The sequence below is a fragment of the Pyrgilauda ruficollis genome, unplaced genomic scaffold (genome assembly GCF_017590135.1).
Source record: "Pyrgilauda ruficollis isolate IOZ18807 unplaced genomic scaffold, ASM1759013v1 scaffold6, whole genome shotgun sequence".
NCBI lineage: Eukaryota > Metazoa > Chordata > Aves > Passeriformes > Passeridae > Pyrgilauda > Pyrgilauda ruficollis.
Genome location: NW_024527710.1, coordinates 5,628,829 through 5,641,168, shown reverse-complemented (window position 1 = coordinate 5,641,168; position 12,340 = coordinate 5,628,829). Strand labels below are relative to the sequence as shown.

Genomic DNA, 12,340 nt, shown 5'->3' with positions numbered 1-12,340 from the left:
TCCTATGAGGTATTACTTTCTGTATGTTTAATTATGCAATAATCCTGCTGAATCTGTAGCAACATTGTATGTAGAACAGGAGTCTCAGAACAGCTGTCACATAATGGACATTTTCTGTGTTGTAAACTGTAGCGCTGTAGTCTGAACCTGTGTTGCCGCTCCAGCCTGATATTTTTTTAGCAGTTTATTACTCTTAGATTAAGTAAGCAATGTCTTGTGATAAAATTTAAATTTTAAATTTTACATTACAGAATTCCAGAATACAAAAAGTATTTTAACAGAATTTATCAATACAAGTAGTTTTTAATGGTCTTGACAAGTTTTTCAAAAGTGCATTATTTAGGTTAGTGGATTCCAAGGTCCTCAATGTAAGAGCTGTTTGTGTTTTGTAAGACACTCTACATAACTTCACTGCTGTGTAACAAAGATCATATTAAGACAATATTAATCTGGCAAAGGGAATTTAATAATCAGCAACTAACAAACTCAAAATCAGCATTGCCTCAGTGTGGACTTCTGCATTTAGGCATTATTACATTTCTGAGTAGTTTTATGTAATGGAACTGTGGCAGTGACACAGTCAGGCTATTTTGCCTGAGTTGCAGTTCCAGTACTCTTTACATGTAGTTGCAGTCCTGGACCTTGAATAATGGGTCATTTAATGAAGGACTGCTTTATAATGGTCTCACAAACAGAAACTAAAACAAACTTACCTCTTAGTGTCAAACCTGACAGGATTTTTTTTTTTACATAGAAAAATACAATTTTTTGCATCTAAAGCATTCTCCTGTTATAACGGTGTCTAACTTGTATTTAAAAAAAAAATCCAATTAAATTAAAATTACATTCCAGCACATGGTACAAATAAAGACAGCCCAGCCATTTCCACCCGTGTGGAAATGTGCCTCAGCATGACCTCAGTATGGCTGTGGCATCCTGCAGGCTGAGCATCCCAGTGCTGCACAAGGAGCCCACCACCAAATTTCAGATTCTCAGCTGTTTTTTACTTTGAACCCTTTTTTGTGAATGACTGAGTTGTGATCACTGAAGGAGTTTAGGAAGTAACATCTTACTTCAGAAAGCTGCCATAAAAATACTTAAAGAGTTTTTTTAAAAAAGTTAATTAAATTCATTACTACCTCTCAAAATCGGAAAGTTATCTGGAAAAAGCAAAACGGTCACATTTTTATCAACTGCAGTGGACAAGCAGTAAATGACTCCCAGGATTATAAAGATGTTTGCATACAGACATCAGTCTTCTGTGCGTAAATTAGATGGTTCTGTCTATAATAAGAAGTCTTGATATGTTCCTTTATGAAATACCTGCCTTTTCAACTTAACTTAGCATAATTATTTATGTATTCTATTAGAAATATATTAGTAGCTTCCGTTAATTGTTAAAAAAATAGGAGATGGTTTGGTGAGAACACGTTTCTATCTCTTTGTTTATGACAGAAAACATACAAATGTCTGAAATTAGACAATGGGCAGGCTGCCTATAAGTTTTCATTTCCGTTTTACTTGAAAAAAAGGGAAAGCATTCAGTGTATGTCTTTCTCTTTGTTATCCAATCTCTGTTATTGTACTAGAAATCTATAAGGTTTTTTCATTTTCTGTAAAATTACAAATTTGCTTTCAACTAATTGTTTAACACTAAAAAGTTTATCAAGAACTATAAAATATCACACTTAAGCTGAAGATTGTTTTTTCTCTCCTAGGTCGTCAAACTGAAGCAGATAGAACACACACTGAATGAGAAGAGGATATTACAAGCAGTGAACTTTCCTTTCCTTGTTAAACTGGAGTATTCTTTTAAGGTAGTCATTACTTTCAAAGCAGTTGTTGGGTTTCAGGGAACTGCATGCTTACACTTTAGATATTAAAATATATAACTTTTACTGTACAATAGTTCAAGTATTTTTGTTTTCAAAGATGCTTCATTTGGCACTGTTGCCAGGGCTTGAGTAGGAGTGGAGTGCACTCGTGTACACTTCATATACCCCGGTTCATCAGGTAATGTTTGAAAGGATATCTCCAAATAAAAAATAAAAATTAAATTAAGTTAAACTCCTCAGAGTTTTCTCTTCTCTGGGAGGGCAGCTGGATTGTACAGCAAGGGAGCTTTAAGGCATCATTTTACCTTTGAGAGACATCAAAGTGTGTCTTCTGTACCACTATATAGAATGGTAAATTTGTAATTGTTCTGCAGATCTTTTTGCTCGAGATTTATACCTGAGGCAGGTGTTAATGACTGTTTTAACCATGAAGGACAGAACTTTGAGCTCAGCTTCTAATTTCATGACAGTACATACTAGTTAATATGTAAAGAAATTGAGAAGCTTTCTCGTTTGTGGAGTAATATATGCCTTCTTCTTTTCTTTTTTTTTTTTTTTTAATTTTAAATGAGCAGACATCTTTTACCTTAATCTTTAGAGGTTTGAGGTTTGGGGCAGGGGCTGTGGAGACAAGAATACCTCAGGTTGTCAGTTATAAGTATTGAAGAGTTCAAGATCTTGCCTTGCAGTAGGCATCTTACCCTCTCTTCCATCAGGTCCCTTACACACCAGTCTGCGTCTGGACCTCACTAATTATCTTTATCTGATTTGCTTTAAAACATACTTCTTGAGATATATGATGCTTCTTTTGCAGTTTTTCAAGAATTTCTACCTATGTTGCATTATATTTGTCAATGTCATTGGATAGCTACAAATTTTCATTTTCAGTCATTAAGAAAATGTATTCCATGTAGGAGTTGTAGAGACTATAGCATGCCTAACGTGTATTTGTGTGTGTTTACTTGTCTCCTTAATTTACTTAGGACAATTCTAATTTATACATGGTAATGGAGTATGTTCCTGGTGGAGAAATGTTTTCACATCTAAGAAGAATCGGAAGGTTCAGGTAAGAGTATTAATGACACTATTCCTTTAAAAAGGCTTAATTTGCTGATTTGGGAAATGGGTTTTGTAAAATGTGTTAGCATTGAAGAAAAAATTCTGAAGGGTTAAGTATGTTTACCTCTTGTTCAGTGGACTTAAATTAGTCAGACAGTGAATAACTATTTTTCATTTAGTTAATACAGGTATTTGTAATCATGCATGATAGAATTTTGGAATTCCTATGCATATTGTCACTGAAATGCATGGTAGTTTCTGAAAGTAAAATCTGAAGTCAAAGCTCTGCACTGTGGGATACGTTCATCTTGATTTGCATGTGTGTTTTAGCTGCAAGACTTTAATTTAGGGAATGTATGTATCAATTCCGAAAATGTTTGGTTTTTCTTTTTCTTGTTGCACAGTGAAAGAATGAGTTAAAAGATACTTACTCTGTCTATCCCTGACAGTTAGGTGGTTGTTTTGGTACCTTAGCATAGCATTGGGGTACTTAATATTCTTTTAATTCTTCACAGTGAACCACATGCACGGTTTTATGCAGCTCAGATAGTGCTAACATTTGAGTACCTCCATTCATTAGACCTCATCTACAGAGATCTAAAGCCTGAAAATCTTTTAATTGATCAGCAAGGATACATCCAGGTATGATATTCTTCATATATTTAGGGATGAAGTTTTGCCTTGCAGTGTAGATTTAGGTAAATTGAGAAAATGTGTTTAGAATAAATGGTCTGTTAGCATGGTTGTGTGGAGCATTCAAATGCTGTACTGTCTAGTAATGGTTAAAACCCTTGGGTTGTACTTCCTCTGACTGAAAATAAGTATGCACAGTAGAGCTGTCTGCAGTTGAGCCAGTTGTCAGGATTTCCCTTGGGGTCTGTGGTGAGAAGTAGGTGATTACATGGCTCTGTTCATCTGACCTATTTTATACGTCTGCCCTAGAACAAGATGAAAGATGCCCTAAAATGTCTGTTTCTCTGCACTGTCTGTATAAGCAGTTTAGGAAAACCAGCTTAGATATTAGCCCTAACATGACAGTGCTTAATGTCCATCAGATGAATCCCACCCTTGGAGAGTCCTGGCCTTCTCAGCACAGCTGGGAAGTGGGGTGGGAGCTGAGTTGAGGTCAGCACTGCAGTGCTCAAATGACAGCTTTTGTTTTACAACAGCCTCTCATGGCACCTTCTCATCTTCCTCTTATCTCTTATGTTTTTAGCTAAAAAGCAAATGGGAAAGCAGAGTGCAGCAACAAGCACTCTGCAATGCTCTGCAGTCCTTAAACTTAAAAGGAAGTTCTTCTTCCCTCATTGTGTCACCTTTTGCCACAGCAGAATCTAAACAAGAAAATATATAATAAAAATGTTTGAGAGAAGTGTAAAGGATTCATATCTTATGTTGTTTATAACTGTAAGATAATTTTGCATGGAGTCTAAGATAACACTGTAGGGAAAAGATCAACACAAGTTCCTTTAATGTAGTTGGGGAGCACCATTAACGTGCTGGCTGGTTTACTCCATTTATTCTGACTTCTTTACTCCAGCCCTGGCAGCTCTCTCTGTGCAACAGCATGTTTTTGTGATGGTGGCAGAGGGAGGTTTGTGTTCATATGTTGATGCTGCAGCTCCAACTTCATTTTCTTTTTGTATTTTAAAGCCATTACTGTTTGTCCCGTGTCTGCAGTGTATTCTTCTTACGTAGACTGATGTGCATTCCCAAACACAGAAATGATTCTTTGCTGACTGAAGCAGGTCTCTCCAGTCAGCATGTCACCCACTCCATTCAGTTCCAGCTGCTGATGCTGTTGTTTCTACCAAAAAGGAAAAAAGCCGCCTCGATGGTTTGGCTTCTTTAGTTGTGACACTAATGTACAGCAACACCAGCACAGGTTATTGTAAAATTAGCAGTGATTCTCATTTGGTACAGTATGTTTTCTCAAGGAATTAGTTGAAATTGAAACCAAGAAGGAGGAAATCAAAGAAACAAGCACAGACTTAGTAGTTTGAAACTGATCCCAGAATTCCGTATGTAATTACCTGGGTTCTGTATGTATTCCACAATATGGTCCAGGTAAAAACACAGACAGTATGATATTGCATACAGAGTTCTGAAAACTTACTGTAGAAAACATGACAAGTGGAATGAGGAATTTATAATGTCCAAGTGCTTGCCATTTGTGAATACAGTTATTGCTACATTTCCCCCCCCCCAGGCCTCAAATAAACAAACTTGACTCTGGTGATGCTTTCAAAGATACTCAGGATCACAAGTTACTGGAAGACCTCTTCTATGTTGTCTTATTCCTGCACTAATTTTACATATGACCTTTATACACTTATGCAATAAAATTAAAAATTTACAAGACTGGGGGATACATTGACCCTTTTGTGATTCATTTAATTGTTAACTAAAGGAAAAGATAAATATCTTGTTTATATTCTTCAAATTTTCAGCATTACAAACAGTCTGATGTTAAAATATTAAAAAAATTAATAATGTAATTGCAGTACATGTGTAAGATTAGTAAGCCATAGTTTCCACTGATTTTTAAATTATGAATAGAAGCTGGTGTCAGGGTGATAATACATATTTTGTGTTCTTTATTAATTTTGTCATGAGACCTATTTGTCTGACTTAGAAGTACCAGGAAGACTGACTAATAAAGGTACACCTGACTATATGATACTATGTGATTTGAGAAATAAATTTTTCCCCTGTAAAAAATGGCTTTCCAAAGTATTTCCAAAGTACTTAATTTTAAATTTCTTTGCAGCAATGCACTTACAATCAATTTATTTCTTCTTCTGACAGGTCACGGACTTTGGCTTTGCAAAAAGAGTAAAAGGCAGAACTTGGACGTTATGTGGGACTCCAGAATACCTGGCACCTGAAATAATTCTCAGCAAGGTACTTTGTCCTGTTACTCAGCCATGCACTTGATGTGGTTAAAGCTTCTCACCCAATTATCAAGCTCTGAGGGATAAACAGTTGCTGATACTTCCAAAAACTAAATCTTCATTAGTCAATTGACAAACTGACAAATGACACAAAATGCAGTCCTTGCATTGTAAATATTTATTTAGTGTGCCAAAACTTACGCCATATAAGGAATTTTCACATAACTGTACTAAACTTCCTACATATGCTTGCCACGTAACTTGTGAGGGGCAAAGAGATTCAAAGAACCTGGAATTAGGTTATTTAACTAGCATCCTTATCAGAAGAACAGATCAGAGTGATTACATTCTGAAGGGTTAACACACTAGAACAAGAACTCCAGAGGTAACAAGAACTGTGTATAGGATGAATCAGTAGTCATTACATAACTAGTTGCAGAGTTTCAGGTTTAAGGCAGTTGGCATCAAATCAAGCATGACAATCCACTGGTTTTACACATAAAGCACATGCAGTCTAAGCTGACTGTAGATCTGTTTGTCCATTGCTTGCATTAAGTGTTCCAACATAAAAAAATACTATTTATCCTATAGCTGTCTAACTGAAGCACTGTATGTTTTGCAAATGGAAAATATAGAACTGCTTATGCTATGAAACAATCATAGTGCATTTAACATGCACTTTAATTAAATATCCTTTGCAGGTCCTCAAAAGTGAACAAAAGATACTTCTATTTGGGGAAAAAAAAGTTTGTTGTTTGCATGGTTTTTGTCCCTGTGCATCTAAAACACCAGAAGAAATTGCAATGCATCTGCTATAATGCTTCACAATAGATTTTCCTGCAAAACTGAGTCTGAGCCCTGAGCTTTGTAAAAAATCTCAGAGAACATGTATGAAATGGATGGGTTTGGTGGTTTCTTTGTCTTTTCTAACATTGAATAGGACCTACTAATGGTTAAGGTTCAGGGTTTTAAGATCAGATCATAAATGACTCTGACAGCTAATTAACTGAACTTTTAAGCTCTTGTAGCTGGTTAACTACATATGAAACTGAATGTTCCAAAATGTGAAAAATCAAGCAAAATGGTGACAGTGTACAGTATAGAAAGTGTTGTTGTGTATGTTGTTATAATGAAATTTCCTTAAGCTTTGAAGAATTATCAGTCTGTAACAAAATTGTTTTGATTTTAAATAAGTTGTGCCCATTTACACAGGAGTGTCAAGAAATCACTGACACTCTTTACAGGAAAGTGTGCAAAATGCTTTATTTCCATCACTATTTCACTGTCATTGCTGTATTTGGTTTTAAGTGTATTGCTGTTGGAATCTGTGAATGCCAGTTTGGTTGGAGTCAGGTTGTAAGTTCTGCATTAAATGAAAAATAATGTGGTTTTTTTTTTCCTCTTTGTATTCCATAAATATATAGATCTGTACTGAATATCTTAACCTGTGTCAGAAACTGTACTAACAGTGGCATGTTTCATTTCATTCAGGGTTACAACAAGGCAGTGGATTGGTGGGCACTAGGAGTGTTAATCTATGAAATGGCAGCTGGATATCCCCCATTCTTTGCAGATCAGCCCATTCAAATTTACGAGAAGATTGTGTCTGGCAAGGTGGGTTAAGGCTGGGTGTTTTCACAAATGCAGTTGTTTTTATATAACCTGGTTTTTGGTGGAGGAGATGCAGAATTCACAAGCCTCTAGACAGTGAGCAATTTGAAAAGGACCTAGGAGAAGTTTGTAATGTGCATTTCATAAGTACAGACATTGTTGCTTGAAAACCAAAGTTAGAAAAATCTGTTCCCTGCCTTCAAATTTAAAATGCAAGTTACTAAATTTACAGACATTGTGGTATTATATCCTTTTATGCTTGGATTAAAGTGATCCAACGACTATTAACAATTACTTAGCTGTGTGCTTAATTTGCGTAGCTATTTTCTTTAAATTTTTTTTGCAATTTTTGAGAAGCCCTGAAGAGTTTCCATCATTCCTAGGTCTCTTTACTTCCACAGTCTTATAGGTGTAGACATGTCTAATGTTGTTTATCTTTCATTGTAATATAAAATTTTTTAAAAGTGTTCCCAATGTTTACCCCTTTTATTTTTCATTAATATCTCTTAGTATGCTGGATAGCAGCAAAATGTAGTCATTCTGTTGTTTCCCCTACCAGCCAGTGTTGATTCTTTGTGCTCACTTGATTTATTACAGTTGTTCTCTTCCTTTCCCCTACCTAGGCACATGCTGTGCTACATCTCAGGTGCCTCTGTAATTCCAATCAAGGGCAGTACCTCAGTAGCCCTGTGGTGCCCTGCACTGAGGTTGATTCTTATTTAATAAAGAAGGTGGTTGGTGGTTGCTCTTTGCAAGGTTTTAATATTGTGAACCTTCAGCTGTGTCCATGAATATATGGGAATTAATTTACAAGGACATATTTTTAAAGAAATCTTTTTCTTCTAAACTAAAAACAAAATATTGGGCAGTTTTTGCAGTTTATCTAATGGCTTGACATCTGTAAAAGGCGATCTACCTTTTTTACTGAGTCCATGGATGGACTGCAGCAGAAATAGCACTGGACATCAACTCTGGAAACTGTAATTCAGTCCATAGCTAGCAGTTGTTTATAACCTGGGGTCTTTCATTTATTCTACCCCATTTGCTTAGTTCTCTACTTAAAAATTGGAGTTAATATTTCCTTACTTCTCAGTGGTCTAGATATTATAGTCATTAAACCTGTGAATTTCTCATAATCTACAATAGAACCATATTAGTAGGTAAACTGAAGCAGGATCCTTGATAACTGGACTTCTTCATTTTTTAAATGTTTTTATCTTAATTAATTCCATGATCTGTATTTACATCATAACTGATCAGCTTAATATCAGGAGTGTCAAACACTGAGACTATGAGGATGACAAATACGGCTTTCTGCCTGTTCTTTTCCCCTTCCTTCTCTCTGCCAACTCAAATGGTGTCACTAGATCATTTGTTAGAAAAACCCTTTGTAATTACATCCCACGAATCATCTTCAAATATCCTTTAGCCAGGTTTGAATGAATTGCAAGTCACTAGTGTGCTGTCTTCAAATAGTGCTGTTATGTAAGGCTTCTGGTGTTGGTGCATTTAGTTATGAGAAACAGATTGCAGTACAGCATAAAGTTCCAGATTGACTTTTCATATATGATTGCTGAATGTACAGTTATTTCAGAGCATATCTATGTATTTATATGCTGTATATATGCTATATACTGTCTCCTCTATGTATATATATAATTTAATCTAAAAATGTATACCTAGAAAATAGCTGAGACTATCTTGAGATGATATGTTGTTAAAACACCAAGTTAAACTTAGCTTTTAGATCACTGTTACATTAAATTAATATCTTGCCCCCTAGAAGCTTCCGGTTCAAGAAATCGTAGATGGACAATGTAATGCTACTGATAAGGCTTTGTGAAACAGAAATGCCTGTGCAACAATAATCATCTCTCTCTTCATTCATTCCTGCTTGATTTGATTTTAGAAAAAAGATAGAAAATTGCCCTACTGTTTCCCTTTGTGTCAAGTTGTTTCCCTTCACAGGGGAAAGAATCAAATCTGTATCATGTTTTTTAATGTTGCGGGTGTATTATTTTAGGTGAGGTTCCCATCACACTTCAGTTCAGACCTAAAGGATCTTCTAAGAAATTTACTCCAGGTAGATTTGACCAAACGATATGGAAATCTCAAGAATGGTGTAAATGACATAAAGAATCACAAGTGGTTTGCAACTACAGATTGGATTGCCATTTATCAGAGAAAGGTAAGACCCTCCCTGATCAAAACTATTACAGGCCTTTAAAGGATTGAAGTAAAATTTCTAATTAATGTGTTTCATTTTTATTTCCTAGATCTGTGACTTTAAATTGAGAAAGCGTGAAAGTAGTTTAATCTTTTAAGGTTCCAAAGGATATGTATAGATTGAATTGTTTGTTTTTTCTGGGTATTCTAGCCTGGACCTCTGTGTACATTCACATTCTCTTTAACACACATGTTGTGCATTAGCCTATTTCTGGATTATCTCAGGACAAGGCATCTCCTGCCTCTCTCACTTTTTATTTAACCCCTGCTATAGTGGCATCTATAAATACTCCTCCACAGCAAAAATTAATTTGTTTTCCTTTCCAGCCAGCTCTTAGCACTCAGACTGTGCTCCAGTGTGGAGGAGCTCATGCCAAAGCTAGAGCTTTTATTTTTTCTCCTAAAGCAACCTGCTCCCTCTGTAAAAAAAGCTAGAGATAAGTGATAATATTTAAAGAAATTGGTTTGGATTTGAAATGCTAACAGTCTTGACTATAGAGGCATGAACTTGCTGCTGTAACAGCAGTATTTTAAGGGCCAAACCTAAATACTAACAATAGTTTATAAAAAGAAACTGGTTGTTTGGCTACACAAACTGACAGCACAGTTGTTGAATTATTCACTAATGTGTTAATTACTAGAAGACAGGGTACAATTAATGCATCCTGTATTCTTTGCATTAAATATAGATATTTTTAAGAAAATATTCCCCATTGTGGAATTCTAATTGTCTGTTCTTCACTTTTTTAATGCCTCTTTGCACGCAGATTTATATGCACCAAGATTCATTTGCCAGTACACTGTTTGGGAACACCCAGGCCCCATAATATTAACAGTGTTTAATACTGTGCTAAATGCTCTTAGTATTGCTAATGTACTGCTATAGTGAATTACTTTCACATAAATAAGAAATATTTTTAAATGTTAAGAAGTAGTAGAGTCAGAATAGCTATTACTAGATTTAAAGGGTTGTGAAAACTGATACTGAGTAAGTTTGAAGCCTCTAATTATAAAGAATAATAGGGTCTGAAACAACAGCATGGATTGTAATGTCATTCAAGTAGTCACAGAAATACAGCAATAAACCTTAGACTTATAGTAGTTTTTACAGTGGCTGTTAACCACAGCATGTATTCTCCTGAATAAACATAGTGTTCCTTGGCAGCTAATGTCGTGTGAATGGGGTTTTTTTAAATTTTTTTAAATTTTTTTTTTTAATGCTATGGTCATAAGTCAACCAGTCAGTTACTTAATATTTTGGATACAGAATCACAAAAATTTGCTGATTTGGAAGGGACCCACACAGATCATCCAATGCAACTCCTGGCCCTGCACAGGACCCCAGAAGTCACACCATGTGCCAGAGAGCACTGTCCAAACGCTTCTTGAACCTCTCAGGCTGGTGCTGTGACCACTGCCCTGGGGAGCTGTTCCAGTGCCCAAACACCCTCTGGGTGAAGACTTCTCCTGATATCCAACCTAAACCTGCCCTGACTCGGCCTCAGGCCATTCCCTCGGTCCTGTCCCTGTCACTGAGCAGAGATCAGTGCCTGCTGCTCCTCTTCCCCTCACGAGGAGGTTGTGACTGCAGTGAGGTCTGCCCTCAGTCTGCTCCAGGCTGGACAGACCCAGTGCCCTCAGCTGCTCCTCACAGCTTCCCCTCAAGGCCCTTCACCATCTTTGTTGCCTTCCTTTGGACTCTCTCTAATAGTTTCATGTCTTACATTGTGGCACCCAAACCTGCCCCCAGCACTGGAGGTGAGGCTGCCCCAGTGCAGAGCAGAGCGGGACAATCCCTCCCTGGCCTGGCTGGTGATGCTGTGCCTGATGTCTCCAGGACATGGTTGTCCCTGCTGGCTGCCAGGGCACTGCTGGCTCAGCTTGTAATCAACCAAGATCCCCATCTGTTTTCCAGTTTCTTGTCCCCCAGTCTGTCCATACATCCAGGGTAGCCTCATCCCAGGTGCAGAATCTGGCACTTCCCAATGTTGGACTTGCTGATTGCCCAATCCTCTAATTTGTCAGAGTCTCTCTGCAGGGCCTCCCTGCCCTCCATGGAGTCAACAGCTCCTCTCAGTTTTCTATCATCTATGAATTTACTTAGTATCCCTTCCACTCCTGCATCCAAATAATTTATGAAGATGCTCAAGAGCACAGGGCCAAGAACTGAGCCCTATGGAGCCCGACTAGTGGCAGCTGACCAGTCTTATGTCATCCCATTCACTGTAACCTTCTGTGCCCCACCTGTGAGCCTGTTGCTCACCCATTGCATGATATATCATCAAGTCTTCCTTTCTTTACGTGTTTCCATATGTATGAACACATTGCCTGATAAGATGATTGTGCTTAGATCCAAACAGGTATTTCCACTAAAAACCAGAGTTATCTCCTGCAATCTCTTTTTAGCAATTTCTGTAGTGAAGATAATAGGAAAAGGTTTGACATGTCTCATTTGAAAATGTTCTAAAGTTCAAGCAATAAATGAGATATTTTCTGTCCTCTAAATTTTGTTGTAAGAAAGTAACTGAAAATCAGTTTAAGAAGGCACAGAGACAGAATTCAGATAGTGGTAATGTGTGGCTTTGTAGGCTAGGTATGTACACAAGACTGTGTGTTCACTCAGGCTAAATCGCTGAAACACGTATCTTGTTTTAAGAATAAGAGGATATACACGTGACAATTGCATTCACAAATGCACAAGTTACTGTTATTTCT

The 12,340-nt window shown here is 36.9% G+C and overlaps 1 protein-coding gene across 3 annotated transcripts in view; it reads left to right on the top strand.

Annotated features, from left to right (window-relative positions):
• PRKACB (protein kinase cAMP-activated catalytic subunit beta) overlaps positions 1-12,340 on the top strand; it is a 66,440-nt gene that overhangs the window by 50,260 nt on the left and 3,840 nt on the right. For all 3 annotated transcript variants that reach the window (XM_041483011.1, XM_041483009.1, XM_041483010.1), the window contains 6 exons: positions 1,719-1,817; positions 2,819-2,901; positions 3,410-3,536; positions 5,703-5,798; positions 7,280-7,402; positions 9,423-9,587. In XM_041483011.1, coding sequence (XP_041338945.1) covers positions 1,719-1,817; positions 2,819-2,901; positions 3,410-3,536; positions 5,703-5,798; positions 7,280-7,402; positions 9,423-9,587 — 693 coding nt within the window. The remainder of the gene's footprint in view (positions 1-1,718; positions 1,818-2,818; positions 2,902-3,409; positions 3,537-5,702; positions 5,799-7,279; positions 7,403-9,422; positions 9,588-12,340) is intronic.